General features: G+C 36.6%; 6 protein-coding genes across 6 annotated transcripts; 4 read left to right on the forward strand and 2 right to left on the reverse strand.

The window, feature by feature from the left end:
• Positions 1-106: 106 nt before the first annotated feature.
• Positions 107-2,250, reverse strand: RHIMIDRAFT_210935 (TPR-like protein). The gene is made up of 6 exons (XM_023607185.1): positions 2,113-2,250; positions 2,017-2,061; positions 1,667-1,964; positions 689-1,617; positions 351-632; positions 107-294 (listed from the first exon to the last, which is right to left on the reverse strand). Exons 1-6 carry the CDS (start codon positions 2,212-2,214, stop codon positions 220-222), a joined length of 1,731 nt encoding a protein of 576 aa, XP_023471725.1. The 5' UTR covers positions 2,215-2,250; the 3' UTR covers positions 107-219.
• A 1,042-nt stretch (positions 2,251-3,292) lies between these two features.
• RHIMIDRAFT_196298 (D-tyrosyl-tRNA deacylase) lies at positions 3,293-3,956 on the forward strand (the record flags this gene model as incomplete). Its single annotated transcript, XM_023606117.1, has 5 exons — positions 3,293-3,335; positions 3,386-3,568; positions 3,624-3,767; positions 3,817-3,861; positions 3,907-3,956. The coding sequence occupies 5 exons, from the start codon at positions 3,293-3,295 to the stop codon at positions 3,954-3,956; spliced, it is 465 nt and encodes a 154-aa protein (XP_023471726.1).
• A 17-nt stretch (positions 3,957-3,973) lies between these two features.
• On the reverse strand, positions 3,974-5,717 carry RHIMIDRAFT_196036 (DEAD-domain-containing protein; the record flags this gene model as incomplete). The annotated part of the gene is made up of 7 exons (XM_023606089.1): positions 3,974-4,364; positions 4,421-4,560; positions 4,634-4,736; positions 4,798-5,013; positions 5,065-5,330; positions 5,407-5,478; positions 5,517-5,717. Coding segments are annotated over 7 exons (1,389 nt in total), but the record flags the coding sequence as incomplete, so codon positions are not given.
• Positions 5,718-10,393: 4,676 nt separating this feature from the next.
• RHIMIDRAFT_15199 (uncharacterized protein) lies at positions 10,394-11,917 on the forward strand. The gene is made up of 3 exons (XM_023605742.1): positions 10,394-11,032; positions 11,090-11,621; positions 11,674-11,917. The coding sequence occupies exons 1-3, from the start codon at positions 10,490-10,492 to the stop codon at positions 11,850-11,852; spliced, it is 1,254 nt and encodes a 417-aa protein (XP_023471728.1). The 5' UTR covers positions 10,394-10,489; the 3' UTR covers positions 11,853-11,917.
• On the forward strand, positions 11,900-12,835 carry RHIMIDRAFT_255387 (WD40 repeat-like protein; the record flags this gene model as incomplete). Its single annotated transcript, XM_023611154.1, has 4 exons — positions 11,900-12,171; positions 12,230-12,489; positions 12,540-12,630; positions 12,694-12,835. Coding segments are annotated over exons 1-4 (716 nt in total), but the record flags the coding sequence as incomplete, so codon positions are not given.
• On the forward strand, positions 12,836-13,450 carry RHIMIDRAFT_255393 (uncharacterized protein). The gene is made up of 2 exons (XM_023611155.1): positions 12,836-12,996; positions 13,046-13,450. The coding sequence occupies exons 1-2, from the start codon at positions 12,897-12,899 to the stop codon at positions 13,306-13,308; spliced, it is 363 nt and encodes a 120-aa protein (XP_023471730.1). The 5' UTR covers positions 12,836-12,896; the 3' UTR covers positions 13,309-13,450.
• Positions 13,451-13,454: the final 4 nt, after the last annotated feature.

Here is a 13,454-nt window from a genome sequence, read left to right on the forward strand (position 1 = left end):
ACATACTCCAGGTCTTTGACAACCGAAATCGTTACTACCACAAATGGCATAAAGTATATGGCCTGAACAAACTGTGCTATTGGGTTTAAACATCAAGAAACCTGTGTTCGGCTTAAGTGACTGGTACATTAACAATGGCACGAGAGCCTGGAGCAAATTCTGCAACCAAATGACAATCGGTTAAACAAAAGATCGAAAAAAAAAATCTATCTTTATATATTAAAATTCAAACTCTGGACGAAACTGATTCAAATCAGCGCCAACGACTGCCTTGTCTGCCAAATCACGACGATCCTAAAGAGACAGGGTTAACATTGTCGCTTTTTGCCTTGTATTTTACTGCATCTTACCATCATAATAAATGCTTTTCTTAGCATTTCCCAAGAATTACTAGAGACATTCACACCTTCCTCTGAATCGCCGTTACCACGTTTATGCATTGAAAGGCCGGTTAGGATGTGTTCTGCAGCCTCTTTGTAACATCCTATATTGATACAACTGACACCGATATTATATCTCGCACGCACAAACGATGGACGCAATTCTAGTGCCTTATGGTATGCATCAATAGCTTCCTCAGATCGTCCATTATTTGCTAATGTAGCTCCTAATCGATTCCATAACAAGTAATCCTGTATAAAAAAAAAAGGTCATTAAAACCCTATATCTAACTATCACCTTGTCTTACATTAGGACGACCCTTTAAGGCTGTTGCAAAGCAATCGATAGCTTTATCTAAATCGCCGCTGCCATAGAACAAAACGCCTAAACCCACTTGAACATCTGGATCCATTGCCTGTCCATCTGGTGCTTGTCTTGCTGCCTTCAGGAACAGATCTGTGACTCGGTCGTGAAGTTCAAAAGGTGATGTAGGCTGAGGCAATGGTTGATCGCCTAAAAGACTGGGGTATTTTTGCAAGATCCATCGTTCGAGAGTCTGGTAAGCTGCATGATCGTAAGATTCATTGGTATAGCTCACAGCCAAGGACATCAAGGCTTCCAGGTTGCCAGGATTGGCTTGAATTGCTCTTTCTAACGCGCGAATAGCAGGCTCTTCCTTTTCGTTCTGAGCTTGTACATTACCAAGGTTGGTCCATGCTTCGGAATGGTTAGGTTCCTTTTGTACAGCAGCTTCAAAAGCTAAGGCGGCCTCGCTTAAGGAGCCTCCTTGTTCTAACAGTCGCAGTCCTTCGGCCATAGGATCGGGATGATTGAGGTAAGGGTTATTTATTTCAAATACGTATTCACCTAAATCGGGTTTATATATGGCACCGTCAGGATTGAAATTGCCAAACTCATCTTCCCAGTCGTTGTCTTCGGCCACTTGATCACGAATGCTTTGCCAAACATGCTCAAACTGTTCAAAGGCTGGATCTGCAGCAGCAGCAGCTTCTTCCACCTTTTTAGCCATCTCCTCTTCTCCCAATTGTTCATCAAAAGCGGCAAACTGCTCTTCCCAAGAACGATTGCTGTTCAGGTCCAGTCGCTCTTTGCCCTTTTGCAAATCAAATTCATTGGCCCAGTCAAAATGTTTCTGGAAAGCAGTTTCGAACTCTGCCAGTTGCTCTGGATTCATATTTGCTACTTCTGGATGATTCATAAATTCATCTCTCCATACTGAAAACACGTTAGTACTTTCTAACATTTTTATATTAAAACTGCGTACCTGAAACGCTTTGAGAGGGTCCTGCAGCAGCCTTACTTTCCAAGAACGCCTTCTCCATCGCGGCTTCTTCTCCCGGTGTCAATTCCCATAGCTTAGGTCCTGATTGTTGAAATTCATTTGCCCAATTCCCTCGCTGCATACGTACAGCATCTAACTCTCTATGCAATTCATTGAATTCAAATGGGGAACTTGCTGCTGGACCATGAGATACTTGTCTCTCTTGACCAAAAAATTCATCCACCATACTACTGCCTGACTGTTGTCCAAATCCTGCTGGCTGTTGTCTTTGCGTACGCATCTATAAAGCATAAGTTATCCAAGGGCATCTTTCTATTCAGCAATGGTCTTACTGTGGATGGTCCTGCAATAGGCTGAGAAGGTCCTGCAAATCGATCCTATTAGATTGTAAGTTATAAGGTTCTTTGCATAATAAATATATTTTTTACCCTTTGAAGTGATCTGTCTTGACCAAACTGTTTCAACATTTGTGACATGGGATTGGCTCCCCCACAAGAGTCATCTCCAGTCATCAAGTTCTTAAAAGACATTAGTTAAATTATATACAACAAGGAAGAAAAAGAAAGAGAAAATATAGAAATTGGACAAAATAGGAAAAAGATGACTAAGGGATTGGGAAAAAGATCAAACTCCGGTATTTGACAGTCATGTGAAAGTGTGGGGAAACAGCTTACAAAAGAATAATCGTAAGCTTTTTCAAGCCATATTCGTATACGTTTAAACAGATTTTTATTTATAAATAATTAAAACCTCTAATGGATGCACGATTGTAATATTACATCTTTCCCGTCCAAGACAGTTCAGAAAGGAAGGAGAGTGATGACTAAAAAACTCTTTTGGAATTAAGGGTAAAGATGCTTTAGAAGGAGTGAATGGGGTCAAGTGTAAGATACACTAGTGAGAAGGCCATATTCATATACACCATTTTCAGAAATTATTCGCTCACATTTTAAAACCAACAACAATTACACTTTAGTTGGCTATCAGCCTTTTCTTTATTATTAAAAAGGCAACGCACTTGATATTTTTGATATATAAGATAAATGTGATCAACACTTATGAATAACATATAACTGAAAAAGTTGTTAGAGACTTCATATAAATAGTCTGATCTTTTTTTTTTCTTTTCTTTTCTTCTTTGGACCAAAAAGTAAGACCAGCTACTCCCCAGCTAGCCCTAAAGTATGTTATATCTCTTACTCTTGTAAGAAACTGACGCGTAGTATTATAAATCCTAAAATCGAAAACAGTACTGGTGCTAGCTGGGGGTAGTTTGGTTCTTACCAAGCTTTGGTCCCATCCACTCCTTCAGCCCCTTCCGCTCCTTTGGCCACTCTCTTCTGCTCTCTCTTGCTCTCTTTTTCTCTTTTCTCTTATAAACTCTCTTCTTTATAATGTAAGTATTTAATATCGACGTAAATAACTGATTTACTAATCATTTCTTTATTCATTCTTTTGCTCCTGATGGGCACTCTTTTGTCATTATTTGTTGTCTCTTTTATTATTGTGTGTTATCTGAAATTATCATTTTTCTATCAGCGCGCGAATAATTTCAAATAAAGTGTAGACCCTGTACCTTTTTCCTTTTTCGCCTCCTTAATTTATTAGATGAGAGCAGTAATTCAAAGGGTGACAAAGGCTAGTGTGACAGGTATATAGCAAAAAGTAGATCTTCATCCTGTGATCTTACTATTTTTAAAGTGGACAATAGAGTTGTCGGATCTATTCAAAAGGGCTTATGTGTCCTTTTGGGTATTGCTACTGACGACACAGAAAAGGACATTGATTACATGGTCAATAAGATTCTAAACATTAGAGTGTTTGATGACAATGGTGTCATGTGGAAGAAAGGCGTCAAAGACGCAGGGCTTGAGTTATTGTGTGGTAATGTATATAGTGAATAAGAGTTGGCTATAGACTAACATCAGTGAGAACATAGTCTCCCAGTTTACTCTACAAGCTAATACTGTCAAAGGAAATAAGCCCGACTTTCATAGAGCAATGAAGAGTGAACAAGCCAAAGCTATGTATGGTCAATTTCTAGATAAATTAGGAAAGGCTTATGATCCAGCCAAGATTCAAGGTGATTGCATATTTCCCCTCAAATGGTTGATATTTATTCATTTGTATAGATGGCGAATTTGGTGCGATGATGTTGGTGGATATCAGTAATGATGGTAAGACAGCAATGAATTATGGCAATGTATTTATATTTCTTTTAGGTCCTGTTACATTACAGCTTGATTCTAGGAAATTTACATATGACTCATAATAGAAATAAACAATATTTTAATTATCATCTACTGATTGCAAATCATTCGTTCTATAAGGCTGCAAGAAATTTGGCAATTCTTGGCCACACTCGACAAGCACTTTGGTCAAATTCTTGGCAACCGCAGTACTTGCACCATTAAAAAATGAGGTCGCAAGATCAGCATTGCCAACACGAGCAGTAAGACCAATACGATGAATATATTCATCAATATTGGGAGTCATGTCGTAATTAATTACGTGCATGACATTTTTAATGTCGATGCCACGAGAGGCAACAAAGGTGGCTATTAATATGAGACAATTCCCACTTTTGCATGCCAAAAGGGCATCCCCTCGTTCGCTTTGGTTTCTATCACCATGGATAGAGGTGTAAGGGAACCTGTTTTGATACAGATACTGGTCGAGGCTATAGAACAACATAGGCATATAAAAAAGGAGAGTTACGCCAGGAAGATGACTTACGTATCTGCCTTCCTCTTGGTTTCTACAAATATAAGCGTGCGACAAGGAGGAGTAGAAGTGAGTAGTTCTTTTAATTTTGTTGCTTCTCGGGCACTTCTACCCAAAGAACCTTTATAAAATTTCGTTATTAGTCTGTTTTTCTTTTTTTCTTCCTTTTTTTTTTTTCTTTTTTTTTTTAGCCTTTCGTGTGATATCTGTTGTAGTTCCACTTACATGACCAACTTTTAAAAGCAAATAGTCCTGTTTTAAAAAGTCTCTAGCAAGCATTCGTATAGCTCTAGGAAAGGTTGCACTGTACAGTAAGGTGCATCTATTTCTGTCCATCCCTACAGCAATAATATTTAGTCATTTAATAAAATAAATGATGAAGCATATACATACCCTTAGATTCGATGATAGTACGCATGTCCCTTTCGAAGCCCATATCTAGCATGCGATCTGCTTCATCCAGGACCAAATAGCGGACATTGGATAAGTCAATTTTACTTCGATCGACAAATTCCAGTAAACGACCTAGAATAGCAATCAAGACATCACAACCTCGCATAAGATGATTCAGCTGTCCGTTAACACCAGCTCCACCATAAATACAGCTATGTTGTACCATCAATACAGTGCTATTACTGTTAATTATTTCATATTACCAAGGTCTGAGCATGCTGCGATAGCAGAATCGTCGACTTTCATCAAATATTTGTGAGCAAGGTTCACGTGTAGGAGCCATGACCAGGACAGGAGGTCGGGCAGCGAAACGGTGGTTGTTGGAGGGATTAGGGCGAGCGATCAAACTTTTTGCTTGATAGAAAAGAGCAGAACAGGTTGGTATCAAGGATGCAGCTGTTTTTCCTGAACCTGTCTGAGCACAGGCCATAAGATCGCATCCAGCAGTAACAATGGATATACTATGTCTCTCTATGATAAATCATTTTTATTAGCGTCATCTCTCTTTTTTAATGTTGTCATTGTCTTTGCTTTCTTATTTGGACAGGCGTAGGAACTGCATATCTTGCCAAACGAATATTTTCTTTCATACAAGGGTGAAGGTTGGCATCACCAAGCTATAAATCAGGATGTCTGTATAAGTTATGGGTCTAACGCTTCGTACATTCTCAAAGCTTGATGTTGGATTTTCACCAATGACTCGAACAGGAATTGTTTCATACTTGGCAAAGTTGATACCTGCATGTACATGGTTTTCTACACCAAATAATTCCATTCCGAGTACTTCATCTCTAGGTACAAAGACTTGTTGTTCGTATTCATCCTTCCATTCGAACCATCTTCTTGAAGATGCCCAATTGTAATTAGTAGGTGCTTTTGATATTTTGTTGTTGTTTCTGGAGTAAAACAAACAGAATAAACAGTCAATGTATAATATGCGGAGTCCAAAATAAGGTACGGAGACAGTAAGGGAACAATGAAATTTAAATCAGCTTGTGACAGCTTGTTATTTATTATGGATTCCATCGTGCTTTACCTTGAATTGCTCTTTTGACAATGTACATAGACCAATTACATATAAATGAGGTATTATTGATTTATACAAGTCATAATAATCCATTAAATCATTGTAAGGGTAATAAAATCTGCTTAAAAAAAAACACCTTTTTATTATTATGCACCAGTCGATATTTTACTCTTTTTTAAAAAAAAGAAAATCATAAAAATCTGACTTTTATTCTCAAGCCAAATTTGGTAAAGGATGGAACGCTGATCTCGGAAGGCAATGCGTTGACAGATAGTAAGACAAAATATGGTTAAAAGCCAATTTATGCATTTACACGTGTAAAAGGACTAAGAACACGGCAAATAAATATATTTAATATATGGAAGACAAAAATAATTACTATTAAGTGAAAAAGCGTGACAGTATTCATCCATGGTTCGGTATTTAATAATAAAGCTGTATGTGAATATTTGAATGTGCATAATTATGAGTGGATAGAAAATCAAGAAGCTTCATTTGACACTATTTTGAAAAATATTGCAGGGACATGGAATATAAAGTTTAACTGTTGTTTTTAGGTAATCTCCTTTGCACTATCAAGATGCTGTCAATCTTTGAATAAACGATTACTACTCTACAGCAGTGTCTACCTTCACCTGATTCAGCCTTTATTGTAACTACTGTTGTCTATGGGGATTTTTAATTTTTTTTTTTTCCTAGACTATATAAGTGCTCTCTTTAGCAGAAGCAACCGTTGAAAGCTAAAAATTTCGTCAGAACAGAATATTGCGTTTTTTGGAAATAAAGAATAAAAACATATCGAAGATGAGGCTTTGATGATTGAAAAGACAAGCCAATGTCAGTAATACAAGTGAAACAGACAGGATAAATATCACATTGAATGATATCAAAGTAGGAATTTCTGACTTGCTCTAACCAAAAAGAGGCTTTTTTAACATAATAGGACGCTTCTTTAATACTTTATAACTTTTTTTTTCAATTAATACTGTTATAGAAATCTTAAATTTTGGAAATATATATAAAATAAAGAAAAATAGGCATACCAAATCTTAGATTATCTTCAAGGGCAAACAAAAATAACATCAAATTATACATTTTTTTTTTCTCTGTTTGCTTTGAAAATTAATAAAAGCAGCTTTTTATAAATCGAACATCAAGTCTATTTGTTTTCTGCTGATGATACGAGCCCTTAACATCTGCTATCACCACTACACCCTTTTAAAGAATGTCAGTAGTAGTAATTATTCTTTATATACACATAGTAAATACCTTTACACAACTGCTGAGAAATTCTAATACCAAAGCACATAAAAACTACCGTATCACCTTCGTCTCCCTTTTTCATTCTATTATTCCTTTTTATTTTGAATAAAGCATTAAATAAGGTACAAGGATCAAATGCTTTATTTATCAGTTTTCTAAAAAGCCATATTGGTCCTTTCCATGTATTGCCCAGCACTTCGAGTAAGTTATAATTGACACAGTAATATGCGATTATTTCCAAGGATAATATGTAAAGCAGGCAAGTATACATGTTGGGTGAGAAAAAAAAACCCCCGGAAAAAACAATAATAAAGTATTTTCTAACTAATAGCAAAACAGGACAAGAGCTTTGACACAGCATAATTAGACAGGCTCTATATAAATCAAGTTGTATATAAGAGAAAGTATACTAGAACCGCACACTGGCGCTTACTGGACAGAAATGAAATACCACTATGTTACATGGAACAAGGCTTCCTAGTACATTAGCTCGTTTTTTTTTTTACCTTGGAAGAACGCTTTGAGCTTACGGAATTAGGTACGTTTGAATTAGCTTTGACTTTCTACTATCATTAAAGGCTATCGAATTGAAAATGGTTTTAAGAGGTGCTTTTAAAATGGCCCTCCGTATTGACAAAACGTATCACAGTGAATGCTCAATTAAAAGGCAGAAGTATGGCATCATAATGTGCCGACTATTTTAAAAACTATACTTATAAAACATACTATCACATCTGTCAAGAACGCTAAAGAACCAAAAGAAAACGCGTATTATGAGACTTGGCAAAGTCGATTTCTTTTTCATGATCTGTGCTAAAGAACGACAGTGTTCAACACCTAACCCATCAGTATGATTGAGGTTATTGACCAGTCAGCTGCTCACTCTATTGCCCGCTAGACATTATACTTTATATATTTGTCAATTTTTTTTTTTTACCAAATTAAAACTATAAATTATAAAATTAGCACTAAATGAAATAACAGAAAATACTGATCGCAGTATCAAATCTATTATGAATTACCTTTTGAAGCTTTATTCCCATTAGTGCTTATCTCTATATATTATTGATCAACTCGGGCTCGGCAAGACCCAAGTTCAGTCAAGTATGTCGTGTGCGTGGAAAAAAAAAGGAGGCGCAAAAGTTAAGTGCACCCAAAAAGTTAGTCTCATTTTCAGTGTTTAATACCCGACAGCCTTTTCTAGACATAGGCTGTAGCGGCATTTTAAACGATAAATAGCAGAACACCAGATGAAAGTTTGATCTAACCAAAACGATCACAATGACAGGGTCCAAACATGGCGCCAGTAATTATCAGAATGAAATATTGTCAATTGAGGATATAAAAGTCGAAAAAGTGAGTTTACGGGTTATATTTAAAGTTTATTAGATCATATAGATAGTAATAAAGAATATATCTCTATTTTGCTTTAGTAAGAATAAAGTGCGAATGCTTTTCCATAAAGAGATATAAAAGTTGATGCCTAATTGCTTACATGTACACTCTATAAGAGGCAAAATTCCGTGTCATTTCGTTACTGTAGCATTTGATTCAACATTCATATCTAATTATTCATTGTTTTGATTAAATTAAAATAAGCTGAATAACCTAAAGAAGAAAATATACACCTTTGACTCTTAATAACTACTTGGAATAAATGGTTTGGGTCATTCACGTGGCATCATTATTTCTTGTGTATCTATATCACGGCCGGAAGAAAGAAAGAAAATTTCTGAACATTTGTGATATTGTCTGCCACTATCTGTGCTACAATGAAGGAAGCACTCGGGTTTCTTGGTTTTCAATAACAGTGAATTGACTTACCGGGAAATATCAAACAGAGGGTCTAAAAGGCATTGTGTGCCCATAGTTTTACGTATCAACATCATAGTATAGAATTTATACATTACAAACATGAAATACGATTGAGGCTGAAGCAGTGGTTCTTAGAACCCACATCTTCACAGGCTGCGGTAATTGATTCTCTTGATGTCAAAATGACTTTAGCAGCCTTTTTATTTAAGAAGTAGTCATAATCTTTCGTTTGTATTGTTTTGAAACGCTATTCGTCGAATAGATAACGAATCATTGTACACTGTTACTGTTTCTTTTGGCGTGATACTCTTTGCATTATCGTTGGAATCTGGTTGTTAAGCTCAAGAAAAAGTCAATAAAAAGATTAAAACTAAGCAACCCATCCATAATACACGAAGCGAATGGCTTCCCTTTCCACTTTTATGTTTTTTAATATTTATTGGTTGAATAGATGAAGACGAACAAGAGAGTAACATTAAATAAAAGAGAGAGAGAGAGAAAAAAAAAAGGGTATGTCTTCATTTTATGATCATCTACCTGTACCCAATCCCCGAGTGTAACCTCATTAAATAGGATAATTATTATATAGGATATTTATTCTGACAAGTTCCACGTGTAACCCAATATACCATTTGCGTCGATCTCGAACCCAGGATGAAAGGTCCTTGAAGCCCGTTACACATCCTTTGAGGGGTTTTCCTTATAAAATGGGCCTTGAAATTTTTTCTTTTTTTTATATAATTCGTCTATTGTTTCTCTTTTTTTCTTTTCTTTTTCTTTTAAATTTTATAATTTATGCCAACTAAGCTATGGTTGAATCAATTAAGAAGAACAACAATTTAATGCACAAACATCATTGTAAGAACCACCAAGTATCATCTTCGCCAAAGGGTGAAAAGATATGTTATTTTTGTGGGTCAACCAAGCATGTATCTTCAGATTGTCCGCTATATGCATAAATGACGACAACGATACAACTACAAAAGACGTCATTTCTTATTGCTGTTTATATAATTTGTATACAAATGATACTTACATGGTGGACCAAAAAAGAAATTCTGTGCATCTTCAGTTCTGGTTACCTATGAAGCCCTCCTCTCTTTTACATCACCTAGACAACCTCAGCATGATACACTCTCACACAACACCCACCATCTGATCTGTGACGAATCTTTTTATTCTCCACTTACGCACACACACACATATTTTATCTACACACGTACACGTACACACACACATTTATATATATTCACTTTATGACATTCTTTTCTTTTTTCTTCTCTCTATCTCTCTATCTAACATCAATGCATATTATTCTCTTTACTTTATATTCCATGCTTTATGTACATTCTTATTCCATTCTATAAAAAAAATGCCTTGCATACGTCAAATGTTTCTTTGTCTTTATCTTTTTCTTTTGTCTTCTAATTTAAAGTCAGTCTACCAGCTTCGTGTGAGCAAAAAGAAATTTTTTTTTCTTTTTGCTCTGTTTTATACAACTTTTAACAATTACACGAAAAAGAATGAAGGATGGCGGCACAAATAGTTTCATAAGCTATATAAAAAAACAGCCATCTGTAGATCTGATAGTGATCAGCAGCGATGAAGAAGACAATAGCAACAACCTTCCAAAGCAACCTCAGGAAGAACAGCAACAAGAACAGCCAGATATAAAGCAAAATAACACAGAATACATCATGGTTGATGATTCCGATGAAGAACACATGTCAAAAGGCACAATGCAAAACTTGGATAATATTGATTTTGAGGAAATGTTTGAGCAGCAGAGAAAAGCATTCCTTGCAGCCCTGGATGAGATGTCAAAAGCTTTTTCATTAGACGACGAACCTGACGTAGATATTGTAAATACTAAAGAAAACGCTGTGGACACGGAGAGCAACATGGATGTTAAACCTATGCAAATAGACGAATGTGCTCTAGCTACTGATATTTTGGCTGCTCCAATGCAACTAGACACTCCACTGACGCCACCATCATCCTCATCTGATTTATATAATACGTCCAGCATACCCAATGTAGTTTCAAATATACCAACAAATACCATTGTAAAAATTAAAAAAGAAAAGAAAAGCTAGTGTTATTTACGTTTATTATTTATATAGCGCATCAATGTACAATCTCAACCATCAATTACATCAGATAAACAAAATATTATACCAGACGATTTAGATACAGAAGAATATCTTAGTATGTTAGACATGTATCTCTTTGCCCTTTCCGAAATATCTACTCTCTCAAGTCAATCCAACTCTGTGCCACGTACAACATCGCGTCGTGCAACGCGTTCACTGGAATCGCATAGTAATGAGGCGGCCTGTCGAGGGAGCAGCACCGACATGCAAAAACTATATGTCCCCAACAAGGTATGGTTCAATTCAACTTGGGAGGATTGGGCGCAACTGGATCCAGGTGATGTGCTGCATATACCATTTTCGAAAAAAGAAATTGAGGTGTTGGAATATTATGTAAACAAACGTATGGTACGTGGATCCAGAGGCCAGGTTGACTTTTGGCTGTTTGTGTCAAGCATGCTGCCAGGAAGGACTAGGTTGGATTGTAAGTGGTTTTGGATTGATTATACGAGTAATATACCTTTCGTCTACACGAGGCCTGTGATGATTAGGCAGTTTAAACGTAAGTTATAAACTTGTGCAAAAAAAAAGGTCTCACTCTAATATTATGTTAGGGGCCTTGCCATACAAGAGTCGATATTCATTAATTGAACAACGAAAAAGATCAGGGTATTTAGTAAGACACGTTGCAAAGCAATTGTGTTGGGAAGACATGTCAAAAGAGAGCGTCATTTCCGGAGGAAGTGGAGATGCCATCTCTGTGACTGTGTTTAAGGATGATTTTGCTGGGTAACGATATTCAATCGCCAATATGCATGGTTTTAATCATTTTGCGTAAAGTGTTCGTGTAGCCGTAGGATCACTTTGTGATGAAAATGTACAATATAATATGCCGGGCAATCTTAGGTTGTGGGATTCATTGTCAAAGACAACCCATACGCTCCTTGGACATCAAACAATTGATACCAATCAAGCACAGCAACAACAAACCATTTGGAGAACAGTAGCTGACGTGAAAGCCTCTAACGAAGGAGGCCTCTTCTTTTCTGGGTCTCATGATGGGACAACCAAAGTATGGAAGCAGAGCTCCGGTCGGCTCGTGTCTACTCTGCGTAAGTTAATCATTTGTCTGTCCGTTCATCTTACTGAAACATTTGTTTTAAAAAAAAGAATACCATTGTAAGCCAGTGAATCAATTAGCAGTCAACTACTGGACAGCAGGCAATATGCTTGCCTCTTGTTCCAATGATGGTACCGCTACGATCTGGAGAATTGGATCATCTGGTAAAACGGGCCAAGGCTCTATCTGTGAACTTGATGCACCGTTTTACCGAAACCCTGCTGTAGAATGCTTGGAATTTGGGCACCATGCGACTCATAATCTTCTTTTTCTTGGTATTTACAATAGAGAAATAGAGCACACAGGCTATGTAAGTTACCTAAAAAGGCAGAGAACAAGCGATAAAAACATATAAAATAGATTCAGACATTTGATACGGAGACATGTCAACCTGTGAGACATTATGACTCGATGAATGGAGGTGTGGCTGCTATGAACGTATCATCTTCAGGTAAAAAAAAAAAAAAGAAAGCCAAATAAAAAAGAAAACGTGTGGATTTACTCCGATTGGTAGGACGATTCATTGCTTCGGGCAACTATAACCGTTATGATAACCTGAGTGGAGACAAACATTTACATTTACACGACGTGAGGTTGGACAAGCCTGTAAAGAAATTCTATACAGGACACCACGATGTCAATGTGGTTTCGATTAGGTAAATGAAGCATATAACAATGTAGGTATGCTTACTTTTCCCTCTCATTAGCCCCTGTGAAATGTATGTTGCTTCGGGTAATGCAGAAAAAGAAAAAGGAGAGGTCGTCATCTTTGACGTGAGGTTTCATACGCGATTCTTACATAAGCTCTTGCATGACCGTAAGTTACCAAATGAGATTATAAATACCGAATACTGATGGCTTCATAGAATCAATGATGAATCAAACATTGATTGCACCTGATTCAAGTATAGGAATCGGAGGATTGCATTGGATGGCAGATAGTCGTATAGTTATTACAGGTGGAGGCGACCGGCTTGTCAAAGTCTGGAATGTTGAAGGAGAAACCAAATTAGTGAAATCGTATTCAACGAGTAATTGTGTAACGAGCTTATTTGTCAATGAAGCATGCATGACAATCGCTGCTGGTGTCGCTGGAGCAGATGGCATAGTCCACGTTTGGCAGCCATAGATGCTTCAGTAGATGTGTAACAGTTTTTTAATCAGAAGAAAAAAAAGCCTCTGTGAGTCATTCGTTTTCAAATAAAAAAGTCCAGAACCAAATATGCAATAATGATTTTTTTTAAGAGTGATTATGCAATTAAATAATAAAGTACT

Source organism: Rhizopus microsporus (assembly GCF_002708625.1).
Source record: "Rhizopus microsporus ATCC 52813 unplaced genomic scaffold scaffold_1, whole genome shotgun sequence".
Taxonomy (NCBI): Eukaryota; Fungi; Mucoromycota; class Mucoromycetes; order Mucorales; family Rhizopodaceae; genus Rhizopus; species Rhizopus microsporus.

What these genes read in the sequence shown, in the direction of transcription:
- RHIMIDRAFT_210935 (XM_023607185.1), bottom strand. Translation starts at nt 2,214, where the DNA reads ATGTCTTTTAAGAACTTGATGACTGGAGATGACTCTTGTGGGGGAGCC. An exon ending in AAGACAGATCACTTCAAAGG is followed by an intron (nt 2,062 to 2,112) that starts GTAAAAAATATA and finishes ACAATCTAATAG; the next exon opens with GATCGATTTGCAGGACCTTC. An exon ending in ACCCTCTCAAAGCGTTTCAG is followed by an intron (nt 1,618 to 1,666) that starts GTACGCAGTTTT and finishes ACGTGTTTTCAG; the next exon opens with TATGGAGAGATGAATTTATG.
- RHIMIDRAFT_15199 (XM_023605742.1), top strand. Translation starts at nt 10,490, where the DNA reads ATGAAGGATGGCGGCACAAATAGTTTCATAAGCTATATAAAAAAACAG. An exon ending in ATATACCAACAAATACCATT is followed by an intron (nt 11,033 to 11,089) that starts GTAAAAATTAAA and finishes TTATTTATATAG; the next exon opens with CGCATCAATGTACAATCTCA. An exon ending in GATGATTAGGCAGTTTAAAC is followed by an intron (nt 11,622 to 11,673) that starts GTAAGTTATAAA and finishes ATATTATGTTAG; the next exon opens with GGGCCTTGCCATACAAGAGT.
- RHIMIDRAFT_255393 (XM_023611155.1), top strand. Translation starts at nt 12,897, where the DNA reads ATGTATGTTGCTTCGGGTAATGCAGAAAAAGAAAAAGGAGAGGTCGTC. An exon ending in ACATAAGCTCTTGCATGACC is followed by an intron (nt 12,997 to 13,045) that starts GTAAGTTACCAA and finishes ATGGCTTCATAG; the next exon opens with AATCAATGATGAATCAAACA.